Raw genomic sequence first — 18,318 nt, 5'->3', positions numbered from 1 at the left:
GATGAGGTGGTTGTGCTTTATTACACAGACAAATATTAGTATGTCTACTGGTAACAGTGTGAAAAAGCACTGTAGTCTTTCTGCTGTGACTGTGGATGGGTTTACATATGTATCAAATAATAGTATTAGTTTGAAGCCATCACCACCATTTTGAATACTATTGCTTTGTTTTAATTAAAGATGCCAAGGCCAGAGTGGGGTGCTTTATTATAATGTCTGGCAGCTGAATAAGCTCTTATGGAAGTCTTCAGCACCCTGAAGTGGACTACTGACCTTTTTAAGTTTGCAGATCCCTAAAATATTTCTCTTTTCGGTGTCTGTTATGGAAAGGTGAGTTTAAGCCTATCAGCAAGCTCACACACACACCACTAGAGACAGGCAGGACAGAGCTCCAAAACATTTCTGTTTGAGGGGTGTTTGTCACCTATCTGTCTTTGTCAGCTTTGTTCCCACCCCACCCTCTGCACACGGCGGGGGTACAATGGTTGACAAGAATTATTTTGCCCTTTGGGCTCCTGTAACAAGAAGAGGCACCCACAAGTGGATCTCTGCTGTAACAGGAGCCTGTTTGCAAGGCAGGATTTTTTTTTCTTTTGCTCTGGCAGCCTTCCTCACCTTCCTGACCCCATCAGCAAAGCTCCCACGTGTGAGCCGGGCCCTCGTTTAGGATGGCATTGCTGTGGGAACAGCCAGGTGAGCTGATCTTTTGCAGGTTTGTTGGGATGAGGTCGCTCACTTGATCAGGAGCACCTGGCAGTGGCCTGTTTGATGCCAAGATCTGCTGTGCCCTGTTCTTTAGCAGCTGTGCGGGAGCTGGTGAACAGAAAAGCTGCACAAGGATTCAACTTACCAGCATACAACCGTGTGAAACTTCTGGGAAAATGTAAGTATTTTTAAAGGCTTACTGTATGTGCAGGTGTGCTATACAGAAAGTGAGTATGGCTTCAGAAGTACCTATGTCTTGTGCTTTTTGTGCTTAGATACAGTCTCTTTATTCTGAGAATTGTAGAGTTCAGTTGGGGCTGCTATTTTACAGCTTTTTTTATGGGTTATTTTATATAGGACTTTCACTACTAAAAAAAAAAAAAAAAAAAAAAAAAAAAAAAAAAAAAAAAAAAAAAACAAACCAAAGAAACAGCTTGAGAAGAATATTTCTTTGTGGCTTTTCTTTCAGACTGTCTTTCAGTTTAGTCAGAAGCTGTTAACACCTGGAAGTTCTGTGGCAGCTACCTCCTTCATTGTAGCATCTTGCAGCTCCTGAGTTCTAGGTGTTACAGCTGAGGGCTGAGACTTGCAAATGTTTGTGTTACACAGATAAGAAGCTGATTATGTGATGTATTAAACCTGCTGGGGAAAAGACATCAAAACTGTGTGCAAAGAGAAAAGCACTTCTTGAATTCTTACCACAATGATGCTGGAGCTTCTGTTACAGTAGAAGTCAGGTGTTGTGCCATAAATTCGGATGGTGGAGGCTGGTGTCAATGTCTGGTGTGGCATGTAAGGAACTGTGGAGCAGGTGAGGCAGCTGGTCAGGCAAAGAGACGTTGCTTTTGCTTGGAAAGCTGTGCAGCCAGGTCTGGTACCTCCTAGCTACTCCACAAGCTTCTGGAGGAGGGCCTTTGTTACTAACCTTCAATTTTGCAGCATCAGAATGGAACTGTGATAACTGGGTTTGTCAGCAGGAGGTGCCATACAGTAACTGACAAAAAAGCATCGGGAAGAGTTGTAATTCCATCAGAATACTTAGAGCAACACCATGAAGCTGCTGCATAATCACTAAATCTACAGCTTGCCTGAATGCAGAAGCAGAAGGTCAGAGAAGGCTGTCCCAGGGGATTCAAGGCAGGGAGAACTGCTCAACAAGTTTGGGTTGCATGTGCCCTGGTGAATCTCAGTGCTGCTGCTCTGCAAACTTCTGGCATCCCTGTAGTGCCCAGTCTGCTCCATTTCTTGGTAATCCAGTTACAAGGGACTGTAGCTAGAAGATATCTTTTATCAGAAATTAGGTATTACCAGTAAAAATAAGTTGATGTGTTGTGCTTTTTTTGGTAAGAAACATTGACTAATTGGGCTTAGAGTGAAACGTTTTGAACAAATGAGAAGATACTGAGGAATTGTGTATGAGTTGGTAGGTCAGCTTAGCCTATGGCAGAGTGTGCCATGGTATCCTGGCCTTCTGCTTGGTCATGATGTTTCAGTGTTCCTTCAGCTCCTGGTGCTGAGAGAAAGTACTGGTCTGTGACTAGAGCTCACCAGTTTAGGTGAGCAGGAGTGTTATGGTGAGACTGAAAGAGAAGCAGTTGTATCTGTTACTGAGCTTTATCTTCTGGTCAGAAAAAATATTCCTTCTATGCTGTATCTGTTTCTTTCAACTAGAAGATAGCCTTGAGTCAAGTGTTACATACTTCAAGCTGCAATTATGACTTTTAACATTATGGTTTAACTCCAGGCAGTCACCAAGCCCCAGGCACCCCCTCTGCCCTCCCCCACCAGTGGGATCAGGGAGTGAATTGGAAGGGTAAAAGCCTGAAAACTCACAGGTTGAGAGAAAGACAGTTTAGCAGGAAAAGAAAGCCACATAAACACAAGCAAAGCAAAACAAGGGATGAATTCCCTGCTTTGCCATGAGCAGGCAGCTGTCCAGCCATCTCCAGGAGAGCAGGGCCCCATCACACGTAACTTGGGAAGACAAACATCATCAGTCCAGACGTGTCCCCTTTCCTTCTTCCCTCACTTTATACACTGAGCATGATGTCACGTGGTCTGGGATGTCCCTTTGGTCAGCTGGGGTCCCCTGTCCAGGCTGTGTCCCCTCCCACCATCCCAGGCACCCTCAGCTTCCTCCAGTGTGGCAGCTCAAAAACACAAGGCCTTGGCTCTGTGTAAGCCCTGCTCAGCAATAACAAAACCATCTCAGTGTTATCAACCCTGTGTTCAGCCCAAATCCAAAACACAGCCCCATACCAGCTCTTGGGAAGAAAATGAAATCTACCTCAGCCAAAACTGCCACCAACACTTAAAATGTTGATTTATTCAATAGCAAAGCCAGGAATTGGCCTGACAGCAAACAATAACAAAAAAAAAGTGGCAGTGAACATTACACTGGAAAATGGTTCATAGTAGAGAATTGCAACGTGTGCTGACAGCAGCAGCATCGCAGTGCAAGAGTGGCTTAGAGCTGGGAATACAAGCTGTGAAACACAGCCTAGTCAGTCTTAACAGCAGCACAGGATATTGCTGATCAACGGTGGCAGGCATCTCTAAGTATGTCACTTCAGAAGAAAATTAAGCTCTTGTTCTTCTCCTTCCTTCTTGTTGTACTCAAGATCTGAACTGAAATTTCCTGACTAGCTGCTTGCTTGTCCCATTTTCTAAAATAACACATTTGCATAACTGATCAACCTGGCATTTGGAATTTGGAGGACTGGGATGTTCCTGTAGTGGCAGGGCCTGTTCTGTGCTTCTGTAGAAATTAAATATTGCTACAGGTGAGACCTTGTGGTTCTCATGGAACGGCACTTTGGGACATTAATAGGAGCATTTGTTCTCCAGAATTCAAGAGGAGAAACGAACGCTGCCTGAGAGATACAAATAAATAAAAAAACCCCAAGCAGATGATGTAACATAGCTTGGATGAAGGCGTGCCAGAAGATAAGAGTCTGAAAAAAACCCAAAAAACCCCAAACCATCAACACTTAAAGGTTTCTTTTTCTTTCTCCAGAGTTGTTCTCCAGCTTTTAAATTTGTTTCTCCTGAACAAAACCGCTCACATTTGGAGTTGCCTCTGAGAGTTAACTTCCAGGTCCTTCAGATAAAATCATTGTTGGGGGGATTGGTTGGGGGCATTTTTGTGTTGTGGGATTTTTTAATATTTTTTTTTTTTTTGGTGCATGTTCGGGTTTTTTTAAAGCTTAAGACAGAGCTGCTTTTCAAGTGAGGATTTTAAAAGCAACTGAAAGGAAGCAGTAATAAACCTGCACCACTTGCAGCCCATCTACATAACAGGATCAAGAGCCTCTAAAAATGCTGGAGGTAAGCTGGGAGGATGGGGGGGAAGAAGAAAGTAGGACAAAGCTTTCACTCATACCCCAGTGCAGGTGCAAGGAACTGAAAATGGTTACATTTTCTAGCTGGCCAAAGACACGACTGCTGACAATATTTTGGAATGACCCGTTCTTTATTTTGCTACCATTGTAAACATCTCTAGTACACAGACATCACAGTATACATTATTGCTTTTATATTGTGGTAAACAGGAATTCCTATTAGTATGCAGCTATCTAAGCACAGTGTCATAAGAAGAAACTGCCCACAAATTGTCTTGGGCTGGGTTGCTCTTAATTCCCTAGAGGGAGAAGGTATCTAGGCTGGCACAAGAAACATCAGTCCAAAGATGGGTCACCATGGAACTACAGCAACACAAACAAGAATGACAGAAGGAAACCACAGGTTACATCTTCACCACACATCACTAGCAGTATTGCCAAGGACACTGACTGCTCAACTCCCACCTAACTAAACACAAACCTTTGCATCGTAATTCCTAAAACAAGGCTAAGCAATTTCTTTTGTGAAATTTTATTTAAACTAGGACGGAAAGTCTGGAAAACTAATGGGGCTCTGTGTGTGTATAATTTTTGTTTGCATTTTTGTCTTGTTTTTCAAAGACTGAAAGCCCAAAACTATTTACCGTGGGTGTTTAAATTGCCCTTTAGGACAAAATGCCCTATTCTTTACACGGCTGTATCAGATGACAGAAGCACAGTCAGTTTAAAAAGATTGTTTCTTTCTTCCTATGGAGCACTGTCTTCAGATGGCTTTCCAGTCAAGTTAGTTACTCCTGAAACAATGTGTTTATTTAGTGAAAGACTAGATTTTACATTTGCTTGGAGTAAACTTCAGCTTATCTTCAGATTAATTTGTTCATAGAGTGGCACCATGTTTCAAGCATACAGTAAACAACAAAAGTGAAGGTAGTTTTTTAAACTTTTGCTACAAGAACAACAAATGTAGAGAACCACCTTGTCTCCAGTTTTAGTTTTTTTCTAATACTGTTGCATACAAGCTTTCACATAGTGAATGTTTAAAAGAGGCAGCGAGTTAGAGAACTAACAGCACTTGCAAGTTCTAGTATGTATTTAAAACATGATGGTTAATAAATAATAATTTACTGAGCTTTTAAGACTCAGAATAACCTGTGAGCAACAAATTCTGATGTTAAGGATTATATCAACTTGCAGAAAAGTGGCCTACCTCCATTTCCAGTCTTCCATAACCTTAGGATTGTCACCCTACAACAGAGTTAGCATAAAATACCACTGACTAGTAAAGCCTTGTTCCTGCCTTCTCTAAACACAGTTTTACCTATTTCGATACATTTTCTAGCTACCACCAAAATACAGTTAACCTACCAGGGGTGCAAACAGGGACACCCAGTACTAGTTACATATAGTGAGTGACTCCTAGACAGAATTACTGGGTTAGTTGATCATACCAAAAAACCCACATGCAAATTCTAACTGTTTCCTGGGAAGGTGCACTGGAGCCTAACATATAACATTCACCTTAATTACTACATGCAAACTAGAGTATTCCCTTATGTCTCACTCCTCTGATGACAGTTGGGTTTACTTTTTCTACCTTGTATACTGCCACAGTTTACTTCCAGATCATCCACTGATTTAAGAAGATAAAAACTAGCTAAGATGCATCTTATTAAAAGCTTGGAATACATTTGACACTAAAAGATCTCAGGTGTGTGATAGGAGCCCTGAGACTCTATGGTTGGGGTTTAGAAGCCTCAGCAATAGTTAAATGTCAGTCTTCCAGTGAACATGGAGCCCAGTGAAAGTTTCAGGGCTGGACAGACAAGGGTGTAGATTACTTTTGCAACTGTTGCAAAAGAAACCAAAACAAAAGCTTGCAGACATCGCTCAGGGGAGCCTTAAGCCGTGGCTGAAACAATTTTGTTCCTATCTGGTAGGCAGTAGAGGAAAAGGAATAGGATCTCCTTTGCTGCTGCCGCCAAACATAAGTGGGGTCACTCCTGGAATTCAAAGAGTCAGTCCTGTGTTGCTTGCAAAGGAGTTCTACAAGCAGTAGAGAAAGTTACTAATGAAGACAAACTGGACAGAAGATGGGGCTAGAAAGTAACCACTTGGGCCACAGTTTCCACTTCCTTCCTTGGATTTTTGGCATGTCCAGTGTCTGCAAGGCTCAGAGAAAGGGAGCTCCACCACAGGATCTGAATCCCAGAATGCTCTCCACAGGACCTCAGCTCTTCAGTGTGAGGATTCCAGAATCCAGTAGGGGAAAGTAGCAAAAGAACCGGGCCTCCCATTGTCACTTTGGATCTAATCTGGTCAGTTCAGGGCAAACCATAAATACTCCCCCTATGCACATCTTCACAGTGGGGGGGGGGTTTGTTGTTGTTTTTTGGGGGTTAGTTTATATTGGTAAAACAGCATCAAGCCAACACAGGTGAGACTGAATCTTTGCCCACCCTGAACACATTCAGCTTGTCTGACTCTTGTCTGTACCTAAGGTATCATAAAAAGAAAAGAGAACTGTGGTACCCCATAGACATGTCCTGTGTACCCTGATCAGGAGCTTCCCCACAAGCCAGAGATCCCCAGCATTTAAGGGCTCGAGAGCACAAGGGTGGCTGCAGTGCAACAAGTCTCTACTTACACAATACAGACTGACAGAACTACTGGGGTGGGAAGGCACCTCTGGGGATCACCAAGTCCAATCCCCTGCCTAAAGCAGGGTCCCTCAAAGGAGACTGCTCAGGGCCATCTCCATGTCCAGCAGGGTTTTGATGATCTCCAAGAAATGCAGTATTACATATCATATTTCATACTTACGCAATACTAGTGTAATAATGCTCATTACAAAAAGGGGGTTGTTTTTGTGTTGGGTTTTTTTTTCCCTCCTTTTTTTTCCCCTCATGCTTGCATTCATTGTGTTCAATGCTTATATTCTTCAGGAATCTCTTCTGGAGTAGTCACTGACTAGAAATTAACTAGCTTACCTGAGATGATTAAAAAAAATATATGAAAGCTTGTATCAGCATACAAATTTTGTGCCACTGTGAGCTATTTAGGTATAAGGTGAAAAAATCTTTCTCAAATTACTCAAGTTCCTAAGGCTGTGATCTAGTTAGAAGAATCAGAATAAAAAGCTGATTGGAAACAGCAGAAGGCACTTATTTAATAGAAAGTCTTAGAAAACAAAGTGATGGTCATACCAAATCCATTTAAAGTTGCTCTAAGCAATAATCAGTCACAATACAAACATGAAGTTCTATCTATTAGATTGTCTGAGGACGGCAAGACTAAGGAACACATCAAAGTCACATCTCTTCCATGGAAAATACATTTTTTGACTTGCACTCAGATGTGGATTTATTTGTACAAGATAAAGACTGCAGCTGCAATAAGGGGTTTTTTTTAACTTTATAAAAGGGCTAAAGTAGATCTCTACTAATATTGTATATCCCACTAAGAATACCCCCTTAGCTGCTAAAACAAAGAGCTGGCAACAGATGCTGAGTCAATCATCCTCAGCATGTGAAGTCAGATTGGAAAGAATCAGAAGTTTTTACAACAGGAATACTTTCAGAAAGAGTAGCTTTAGCCTGAGGATCTTATCCTCATGCTGATGACGCGTGGTTCTTTTTGTTTGTTTGCAACTAAACTTCTTCCAAGCATAAGAACTGGCTGGTACAAATCCATAGATAAACTTTCTTATGCAGAAGCAATTCCTAGTAAGTACCTCAATATGCTGATTTCTCCAAAATTATAAACAAATAATATGTCTCCTTTGAGGACCTCTTAATTACAGAGAAATTTAACATTGATGAGTGAACGATCAATGGCATATAAAGGAACAAGAACTCAAAAAATCGAAAACCACAATAATTCCAACTAAAAGCTTCACTTAAACCGTTACATTAAAAAGTTGGGATTTAAATTCAAATTTGAAAAGCTGAACTTAACCTGTCTTTTAAAAGACCATTAACAGTCAAACCCATTCATAGAAAATATGATGCAGCATAAATACCTGCTTCATGTTCCTGCACCAAGAAAATGTAAAAGTTAGCAATCCAGAGGTTCTTGAAGATTTGTGGGTTGTTTTTTGTGTTGCTTTGTTGGTTGGGTTTTGTTTCACTTCCTTTTCAAAAAGCTGCCCTTTGGAGAATAGCATAAAAATACCTGTAAACAGAGGTTGATTGTCCAAGCTTTCTTAACAGAATTTTGCTAATTTTCTTTTTTCTTAACGTAAAAAAAAAAAAAAAATTCTATTGTTAGACAGTTTTTGGTGAAACACACAAAACGTCCATCCAAATGCATCACTCAATTTTTGATACAGAACCTCATATACTGCAGAGAAATTAAGGTTTCTTTGTGTCTTGTAAGGTCAGTACCACATCGCAATCCAGTAGAAGTCCCTTAATTTTTTCATGGAATTTCTCTCTGTACTGGTTGAAGTGCATAATGCTTTCTGGTTCCTCTTCAAACCAGAACTTGTCGAACTCATAAACTAGATAACCTGTGAAGAAAATAAAACACAGATCTGCAAAAATGACCTCCACAATTTCATGCCTTGATCTAGCCAGTGCTAGAGTGACCCTTTAGTCTCTCTTCAACCCCTTAAAACAAGGACTGTCCCATCCTGGTCTAGAGCCAGCTTTTGGATGCTGTAATAATGAATCAAAAAATAAATCTGCGCATACTGAGTTTTCAGACTGGAGTTATCTAAAATACAGAAAGCCACAGGAGTTATCCTTAAATGGGCATTTCTGCAGCACAGTGTTTAAGCAGCATGTGCATTTCCAATACTTGATGCAGAAGACAGATTGTTCTGGCCAATGAGAAGAGAGTGGAAATCCACTCCAAAGAGCCCAAATAGACACTTACAGTAAAACTGATGGAAGTGCTCCATCTGTGGCAACCCAGAGACCATGTTGTAGAGATGAGCCTTTAAAGCACCATTCTTGAGCAAGCTGTATGCCATCTCTGTCAGATTGATCCCAACTATGGCATAGGAGTATCTGCAACACAAATCATGGGTTGATGGTGTGGATTGAAAGACTCAGGAGCTTCCCTGGCACACTCTGCTTTAGGAAAGCTGTGACAGTCAAAATTTTCCCTGTAATAGCTGTTGATGAGCTGATTCCAATCTACAAACCATTCCCTGGTCCAGCCCTGCACATCCAACCCTGTAAAAGTTATTGTAATATTGAGATGGCACAGCCAATCAACACTGACTTCAACTTCCTTTAGAAATCCTTTTGGAATATTAAAAGTTGGATGTTAAAAAAATATTGCAGTGTAAATGGAATGGCTATTTCAACCTGTTGTTCCAAGCTGAAAGAATCTGGTTTTTTGTTGCATGGTATAAAAAGCATTATAATAGAAATTCTTAAATAACAGTTAAAGTGTTTGTGGAGGAAGGAAAAGTAAAAATTAATTAATTTGTGCCAATTATATATTATGTAATTGAGCAAAAACTCTCACATATCCTGTCCCTGACAGAGTTGCACAGGGTAATGTTATTTACAGTCAAAGTCATGAAGGGCTCCTGTTTTTTTGTAGATCAAGTTAACTAGGGACTTGGATCAGATTTTTATACCTGACTGGTTTGAGAGTGTATTTCCCTGTAAAATTAGCTATATGTTCAAATATGCAAAGTTTTTTAAAAAAAGAATTAAAGTGAACAACAACGAAACAACTGTTTGTAAACACTTATTACAGAGCAGAAAACCTAGAGGGGAAAAAAAGACCTTAAGAGAGAATCTATACTATCCCAACACAGAATCAGTCAGAAGGCAAAAAATAAGTATGAATTTCTCAATCTAATCAAAGTCTGTTACAAATAAAACTAACTAAAATGTTAAATGTTAAAGGTGTTTACTGTATTAAATTAAAATGATATTTTGCAACATTCTAGCCCCAACAAATCCATTCTGAAAAAAAACCCCAAACAAAACCAAGCTGCACTTAGTTCCCAGCTAGAAATTGCTTTCTGTATTTGGTTTCTCACACCTTTCTATTTTGACCTTTTTTTCATTCTTTAATGGAAAAAAACTCACAGATATTTTCCTCTTTACTTTCTGGACACATGTTTAGCAGTCTTCAAGTTTAGTTCTTATGTAGGAGCAGCCAGAACAAACTGTAGAGTGACTTACCCCAGCTTTGGGTGATTTGACCGAGAAAGGATCTGACGAGCTTCATTGGTGTAATGCTTACTGAAATACCTGGCAGTGTAAAACATTATTTTAAATTCTTTGGGGAAAAAAAATACTGTGTTAATGTCAGCATTAAAATCTGTAGCTTTAAACTAAAGGTGAAAACTAGCCTGTATCTGGAAAACGGCACAAAATGAAAACCAAGGAAAAAGTAGCAAATTAAATTATATTCAGCATGTAAAAAATACTGCAAAGAAAAACATAGTGATCTGAACATCAAATATGAAGCTCAACCTAGTCCAAAAGTTAGCTTAGCAAAGCTAAAAACTTGTCTATCTTTCGTCATAGTAGAAATTTTTACCTTCGGGAATTTTTAAAGCTTTTGATGAGTTAGGTACAACCTACCAACTCCATCATAAGGCAACAAAAATTAAGTTGTCTTGGGCAAATTTCTGTTCCTTTCCTCACTTCTTGTCCTTACCCAGCCACATCACATTTTTGCGACGTGCAGCCACTAGAAATGTTGAACATACTACTTTCTATTTGCTTCTAATAAGTTTTCATTAGAAACAGCATTAACTAAATAGAAAGAAAAGAAAATACAGATACTGAAAACGAGTTCCCAAAGGAATGAAATACTTCTTTTCACTTACACCAGATTGACTAAGCCCAGCAGGCCCATTCCTCTGAAGTCTGTTTTAGGGTCGTCGCCCTGGAAGCCGATGTCACACCACTGCTTGCTGATCCTGGCCTTCAGGTTCTCGTGAGGCATCAGCAAGTTCCAGAGCTGCACAAACACACTGCCATGTCATGCTGCCCAAGTATTCCAGGTCACATCATTCATTCCAAGTCACATCATTGTGCACACCACAAACCATTCACCAAGGGGCAGGGTGCAGTCTGCATGCTGCTCTTTTCTGTTAGTGGAAAGCTGCAGTCTGCTACAATGGCTTCCTTCAGCAATTATCGAAGTTACTACATTTAACATTAAGTGTGGTCATTTCCCTTCACAGACAAAGATGCTTTATGAACACCAAAGAAACAAAGACTTGTTTCACTTCAGAAATTAATTTATGCATCATTTTGTAATTAGACAGCTCTTAAACTGAACCACAAATTCTCAATGAATACTCATTTAACATGTCAGTGTTGGGGCTTCCATAGCAAGCTGAGATAATTATGAAGTGCTAAGAAAATAGATTTTATCTTTCAGTATCAAACTATCTTACTTTGTGTTGACTGGGATGCAGTAATAAGAAAAACTTAGTGTCTTTTTTAATTTAGCCATTAGTAGTTTACAAAGTTACATATGTGCATAAGGTTATAGATCTTTTTAATAGTGATTCTTCAGTGAGGCATCACAAATCTATTTTTATATTTATAGATTGTTGTTATGTCTGATTTCACACAAAATAATTCCATTGCAAGTAACTCTAGTTTACTATTTTTTTCTTTGAGGTTTTATTTTAATGTGTCATTTCTATTATGGCTTTGCAGTTAGTAAGTAGAAAAGGGCATTAAACAGGCCAGCTGGTAAGAATGCTACCAATAAGTTCTTTCAAGGTGTTGGACTTGGAGGAGAGAAAACCAAACAAACAGCACATGTATTTTAAGAATTATTTCACCTCAATTAACTGTTCCTCGTGGTCTTCATTTTCTGAATCATATGGGACCTTCCTTAGGTTTTCCACATTCAAATACAGTTTTTTATAACCTGATATCTGCAGCAAGGATATATGCAAATTTGTCTTAAACCTGAAATAACAACAAAACACCACAGAGAAGTTTTTAAATAGCCAGAAGTTCTAGCTTGAATTACCAGGTAAGACCTTTCTTATGCTAATGCAATGTAAACCCCAGAATTAGGAAGTGCTTTATGTGTATCTTTGCAAACTACAGCATACTGGTTAAGTACACTGCTGCATGGATCTTACACACTTTAAACATCTCTGGCTGATTCCAGTGCTGCAGTCAGACTCTATTACCTTAAATTATGGGGAAAAAACCCCAAAAACCCAAACAAATGAAAAAACAAAACCAGCTGAAATAATCTGTTATGACACAAAATAACTCCATGTATCATCCTGACCACTGCACCTTCTCCTGCCCCCAAACTTTTTGTAAATCTTACAGTCAAACTTTGTCAGAAATAGTTATAGTTTCAAAGAAGAATTTCATTAGACTTTGAAATTTTGATTATTCCCTGCCACTCACTAATTACTTCTGCAGATAAATGCAAACATTAATCAGGCATCACTATATTCTCTCAAATATATCTAAGGAATTATATAGTTCTTGCAATCAGCCTGTGCAATGATCATACTAGTTAGAAATATGGAGTAACAGAAGGGACTTGCAACACAGAGACCCAGTAATACCAAATCCACATGAATTAAAACTTTGCAAACTGTTTTCTAGAACTGGTGAGGACATAACCACACTTTATTTTCAGATTACTCTGAATATTTGTGTTGAATGGCCTAAATACTGCATTAGGTTAAGCAACTGGAAGAACGTGCAAACAACTGAGAACAGAGAGAGGTTTCCAAACACACCCTGTATCCTTCTGCTCAATCTTCTTCTCTTTCATCACATCTCTGACACACTTCTCCACTTCAGCTTCTTCAACATGGACAGCATTTCTTAAAACCTAGGAAGTTAGCACAGTAAAGGACTTCACGAGGAATGAAGACATCATCTACTTCATCATTATTGCTCAGCTTCTGCACATCTGCTGTGTGTATTATTTACCACAGAGGAAAAGGGTCAGTTTAAGGCAATTGCTTACAATGCAAACTGCCTATAAAAGCTCTGCAATAATTACATGAAAGCATGATTTGTAACTTCTATCAGGCTGTAAACAACGTTTACATAGGAGTTGCATAAAGAATAAATACAAAGCCAGAGAGTTGCTTGGTCTAGGTTCTTGTTTGCTTTCAGCTGCTGAATTGAAATTGTTCTTTCTAATCCAACTGAAACAAGCGTAGCCAAGAAAATAATGCTTCAGAATTGGGAGACAGGTAGCTAACAAAGCTGAGATTTCATTGATATAAACATCTGAAGGGACATGGGATTATTTTTGAGAAACCTTAAATAAACCTAGCATACAGAACACAAAATTCCAAGTTTTCTTCTCTCTGTCCTTTACTCCTCTTCAGTTCTCCCCTCTCAAAAAGTAAATGCATCTGTTATTTTTCTGGGATCTGTCTCTTTTTGAAAAGAGGTTTAATTACAGTTTCATCTTTAGTATCTCTTACCTTATTTTTTGATGATTCCAGTGAATGTTCTGTGATACGGAAAAAAAGGAGATGTCAAAGTTAAACTAAACTGTTTTAAATGATTGACAATAAGTGTTCTTGCAGGATATAAGTATTATAAAGTTCTACATCCCCTTTATACATGCAAAAAAAATCAATCAATCTTAAAATGAACTTCTTATCAGGTAACAGAATGTCTTAAATTTACACATATTTTTTCCTATAACTTTTCAGTACAATTCTGAAAGCAGATTTGGGTTTTTTAAAAGCATCAATGACATGTACAAAACAAAAACAAGTTTGAAAAGGTGTCAGAGAGAGAGCATCGTGTGAAAATAAGGAGTATTTAAGTCAATTGGTATTTTCCTGTTCTCAGACATTATTGCATGTTGATGACTGAAGAATAAGGAAGTACGGTCACTTCCACAAGCTATTGTAAAACCACAAAAACGTCCAGTAGTTTCTTGAATTGCTATTTTAGTTGGAAATCCTGCATCAAGCAGAACTGTAAGTTAAATCACTCTTCCTTCCTCATGTCCAAAATAATGCATTTACGTCTATTCAGTGTGATTTTTTTTTTAGTAAAGGAAGGCAAAAGCATATAGACAAAGTGATGGGAAGACTCTGGGTGGGGGAGAAAGGTATGATTTCTGATTCCCTTTCTGATGACACTGGAATTTCCTGAGCAAGCAGCCAAGGAAGCTCTGGCACTGATTTACAGTTCTCACAGGATGGCTGGGATGAAAGCAAAGAGCGAAAATCCAATTCTGGAGGTGCACAGCCCGTGCTGATTTCCAGCTGCTGGGAGGCAGGAGCCTCGGGGGCACCTGATCGCTCCCTACAGCCTCTGCAGGAAAGGCGCTCCCTTCTGCCAGGTAACCAGTGACAGGAGGAAACACCCCCAGGTTGTGCCAGGGGCGCTTTAGGCGGGATATGAGGGGAAATGTCATCACCCAAAGGGCTGTCGAGCACTGAACACGCTGCCCGGGGCAGCAGTTTTGTCACCACCGCTCCGGGAGAGATTTACAAGACGTGTGGATGCGGCACTGCCGGCCACGGCTCCGCGGTGGGTTAATGGCCGGAATGGACGATCACCCGGGTCTTTTCCAGGCTAAACAGAACGGCTCCACACGAGCCCCCGCCATTACCTACGCCCAGCGTCCGCCGCGCGCCCGCCTCCGCGCCGCCCAGGAGGCGCTGCAGCTCGCACTTGCCGGTCAGCAGCCGCAGGAGCCACTTCAGCCAGAACCGAAAGTATTTGCTGTAGAGGAACCCCCAGACGCTCGCCCACATCTTGGGCGGGCGGCGGCGCGGCGCCGGCGGGGCCCTGAGGCGGCCCGGCCCCGGGCGCTGCTCCCGCGGCCGCCGCCGCCCCTCAGAGCACGGCGGGCACCGAGCGGCCCCGCCGCCCCGCCGGAAGCCCAGGCCCGACCGGGAAGTGATCCCCGGCACGGGACGCGGCGGAAGTGCCGCCTGGGCAGAGCTTTCCCTTTCCCGGTGCCCCTCAGCGGCTGTGGGCTCTCCTGTCCCGCCGCCCGCCTGCTCCCCGCCGGGCAAACCCGCACTGATCGCCCCGTGTGCGACAAACCAGCAGTGACACACTCGAGAGGGGCGTCGAGTGTCTGTTTCAGAGCCGCGCGACCCTGGGTGGTCCCTGATAATCTACAGATCAAGCGCCCCAACTGTCAGAACTTTTTCCTATTTATATAATTTAGCGGCCGAAGGGATTAGTGTTCACTGGCCGCGAGTTACAATGTTCTCTTACTAATCGGTATTCTGTCTTCTGTTGGTTAATGAGTCTCTCTCCTCACGCTGATTGATGCCCTGCTCGGTGTCCCTCCTTTGGGCCCGGTGGGTTTTCGGGCCGCTGCTCTGTCATCGCTCGGGATCTGTCCCTGCCGGAATTCCCTGTCACCCACCCGCAGCCGAGTTCGGCACAGTTACTGAGTTCTCTTCATTTGTTTCTGCCGTGTCTCGGAGCCCTGCCCGCTGTCCCTGAGGGCCCTAAATCCTGCATCCTTGGTGCGCCGTGCCCAGTGCCACATCCCGAGCCTTGGGAACCTCCCCTGGGGACATGGAAACCCGCCCAGCCCCAAACCTGAACACCACAATTTACCAAAAAGTCATTTGTTTGGGACACCTGGACTTCACCTAGAGCTTGTTGGGTGCTCTCATGAGTTAAATATCTTCTCTTGCTGATTAGACTTGAAAGTAGATAAAGATCGAAGCACCAAAGAATATTCTTTCTTAAGGAAATTTCTGCATATTCCACATCTTGCAACAGTTGGGGTAGATGATTTTAAGGAGCGTGTTGCCATGGATCCTGCCTTGCCTTTGCTGAATGGAGGTTCAGCCTGAGTGTTCCATTTAGTTTCAGTCACTACTTCCATTGTATTATAATTGATTGTTTCGGTAAACATCGGTTGAACACAGCATTGTATGCAAAATTTGGAGTGTCGAAAGGGAGCTGACAGACTTGTTAGACTGCATTCTGATATAATTTTTGATGTGTGGAAATTGAAGTGACTTTTACACAAAATCAAAAGCCACACAGCAGGTCTGATGACCTGTGTCCCACAGAGGACTTCAGAGCACGGACCAACTTGTTTGGCATCCTCTCTCTAGGTTCCTACACTCACAGGGGTGCAGAGTTTCATGTGGGGAAACCACTGATGTGTGAACTTCAATTGTTTGCATATCTTCTTCCTACTCTTAAAAACTGCAGAGAGGTGGTGCATGTTGCATGTTAAGAGGCAATGTAGCTGCCTAGGGAGCAATCTGACTTTCAAACCATTGGAGCATTGTGTGAAAATAAGGAGTATTTAGGTATATTAAGTATTTATTTCTATTTAAAAGTATTCTTACTTGGGTGACAAGATGACACGATGGTTTTATCACATTACCTGTATATAAGTTGTTCCACAGTAGCCAAACCCCAGGAAATAAATATTTTTAAAAAATCAAAGATCCAATGCCTAAGAGCTGGTAACAGAAACTGGAGGAAAGAAATTTGTCTGTATTGCAGGACCTGGGTGTAAGCTACAGCTCCCACCTAGCTTGTGTATGAAACAACTCTGAGCAAATACTCGGGGAAAAAAAAGCTTGTGCTATACCTCCCATTTGATAACTTGGCAGCACAATGCTGCTGTGGTGTTTAAACATAGCTGGGCTGGAATAATCCTGTCAGAGGAGGCCTGGCAGCAGAAGGGTGTTAGTTTGATATTGGGAAGGCAGAAGAAGTACAACAATGTGAAGAAATGTGAGGGTGGTCGGGTTCTTCCTGGCAGTCTTTATGCCCACCCACGGATTGCACTGAGGTAGTTCATTAGAAGTAAGAGCTAGTGGAATTTTAGCAAGTCCAGCAGGTGCATCCTTAAAGCGTGGGTCTGCACAAATAACACAGGGAAATTTCTAGCTCTAGATGAGACTTCTGTTGATTTTTTTAATACCAAAATTAAACAGCGCTGCTGCCTTCAAGGGTTTCGCTTTCCATGGCATCTTTTAAGGGATTAAATAGCTTCATACCAATGTGAATATTTTTTCATCATATTTATACTTAAGCAGAAATTGCCTTTTGTGTGGAATGTTAAGAACCGAAGTAACTTTGAGTACACGTTTTGAAATTTGTTCCACTTCCTACTGTGATTTACTGTAACAATACATACACACAGTACAGGATTATTGTTTTTTCAGTTCTCTGTTTCCATTCTCCAGGACTGATGTGTAGAGTATCTGCTGTTGACACTGCACAACACTTCTCTGTGATATAATTAGATTTGTTGAGGTAAGCTTGACACATTTTAAGGTCTTGGTTTAAATTAAGCACTTCTGAAATGTGAGTTTAAAAGATGCATGCTTTAGTGTTATACTTATTTTTGCTCATACAATGCTTTCTTCACTTTAAATCTTTTTTTTTGAAGTGAAATCTGTAAGCAGTTAATTATTTTAAAATATTATAACATGCTTTTTTGACAATTTTTTCCACAGCTTTTTGTAAATTGTGAAACAGCAAGCATGTTTGATTTTATACAAATGTTAGCACTCGAATCCTGCAAGATGCTTCTGTCTCAACATGTTCAGTCAATTAATAAATTATATTAGGACAGTCAAAAATATCATGCTGTAGAAAAAAAGTTCTACCTTTTTCTCATGTTTAGTAGAGGAACTTGTTCTGCCTTCAAGTCTTATGTTCACAGAGACTTTGCTTGAAGTAAAGATGGTAACCTGTTTACCTTTTAAAATCCCATTTCTTGGGTGACAGCAGGGCAAACAACCAGCAGCAGCAGTTGGATCTCTCTCCAGTCAGAAAACTTTCCATGGCAGCAACTGTTATGTATTATTTCTGGTACTTATTCTTTGTTCATGTACCTTGGCAGATGAAGGACATGGAAAATAATCCACTTGCTTGGCTCAGCCTGGAGCCTGTGTTTTGTCAAATATTTGTTTTAATGTTTCTTATCTCTACTCTTGCTCACACACAGATGTGTGAAAACGGTATAAAAATGGGGAGCAATCATCTGAGCAATAGGAGAGATTCAGTTACAAAGCACAAGGACAAACCCAGGAACTCTCTCTTGCAGGTAAGGAGAACCAGTCCACTGAATCACTTGCCTAGTGTTAAGTATTACAGGTTACTCAGGCAATGTGTTCTTCTGTGTTTTCAAAGATGATCCATTTGCCAAAAATGCAGAAAATCTGCTGATGGGAGGTAAAACTGCTCTGCAACAATTAACACCCCCCAAACCCCCCAGCACAACTTATTCCAGTTGTACACAGTTCTTGAGCATGTGAAGTCACATATGAAGAGAGCCCTGGAAGGGAGATCCTGTGAAGGCATGAAGCAGATAAGGGACCCTGTTTGCAAGGAGA

The 18,318-nt window shown here is 41.0% G+C and overlaps 2 protein-coding genes across 2 annotated transcripts in view; one reads left to right on the top strand and one right to left on the bottom strand.

Annotated features, from left to right (window-relative positions):
• Positions 1 to 4,158: 4,158 nt before the first annotated feature.
• On the bottom strand, positions 4,159 to 14,827 carry ELMOD2 (ELMO domain containing 2). Its single transcript, XM_066317980.1, has 8 exons — positions 14,598 to 14,827; positions 13,450 to 13,478; positions 12,748 to 12,842; positions 11,818 to 11,947; positions 10,846 to 10,979; positions 10,193 to 10,261; positions 8,922 to 9,055; positions 4,159 to 8,553 (listed from the first exon to the last, which is right to left on the bottom strand). Exons 1-8 carry the CDS (start codon positions 14,740 to 14,742, stop codon positions 8,396 to 8,398), a joined length of 894 nt encoding a protein of 297 aa, XP_066174077.1. The 5' UTR covers positions 14,743 to 14,827; the 3' UTR covers positions 4,159 to 8,395.
• Positions 14,828 to 17,945: 3,118 nt separating this feature from the next.
• Positions 17,946 to 18,318, top strand: part of MGAT4D (MGAT4 family member D) — a 37,622-nt gene continuing 37,249 nt past the window's right edge. The window contains exon 1 of the mRNA XM_066317972.1: positions 17,946 to 18,029. The gene's annotated coding sequence lies outside the window, so the exon portion shown is untranslated. The remainder of the gene's footprint in view (positions 18,030 to 18,318) is intronic.

The sequence above is a fragment of the Sylvia atricapilla genome, chromosome 4 (assembly GCF_009819655.1).
Source record: "Sylvia atricapilla isolate bSylAtr1 chromosome 4, bSylAtr1.pri, whole genome shotgun sequence".
Lineage (NCBI taxonomy): Eukaryota > Metazoa > Chordata > Aves > Passeriformes > Sylviidae > Sylvia > Sylvia atricapilla.
This window is presented reverse-complemented; position numbering and strand designations above follow the sequence as displayed.

What these genes read in the sequence shown, in the direction of transcription:
- ELMOD2 (XM_066317980.1), bottom strand. Translation starts at nt 14,742, where the DNA reads ATGTGGGCGAGCGTCTGGGGGTTCCTCTACAGCAAATACTTTCGGTTC. An exon ending in TGGAATCATCAAAAAATAAG is followed by an intron (nt 12,843 to 13,449) that starts GTAAGAGATACT and finishes CTAACTTCCTAG; the next exon opens with GTTTTAAGAAATGCTGTCCA. An exon ending in GCACTTCCATCAGTTTTACT is followed by an intron (nt 8,554 to 8,921) that starts GTAAGTGTCTAT and finishes TTTTCTTCACAG; the next exon opens with GTTATCTAGTTTATGAGTTC.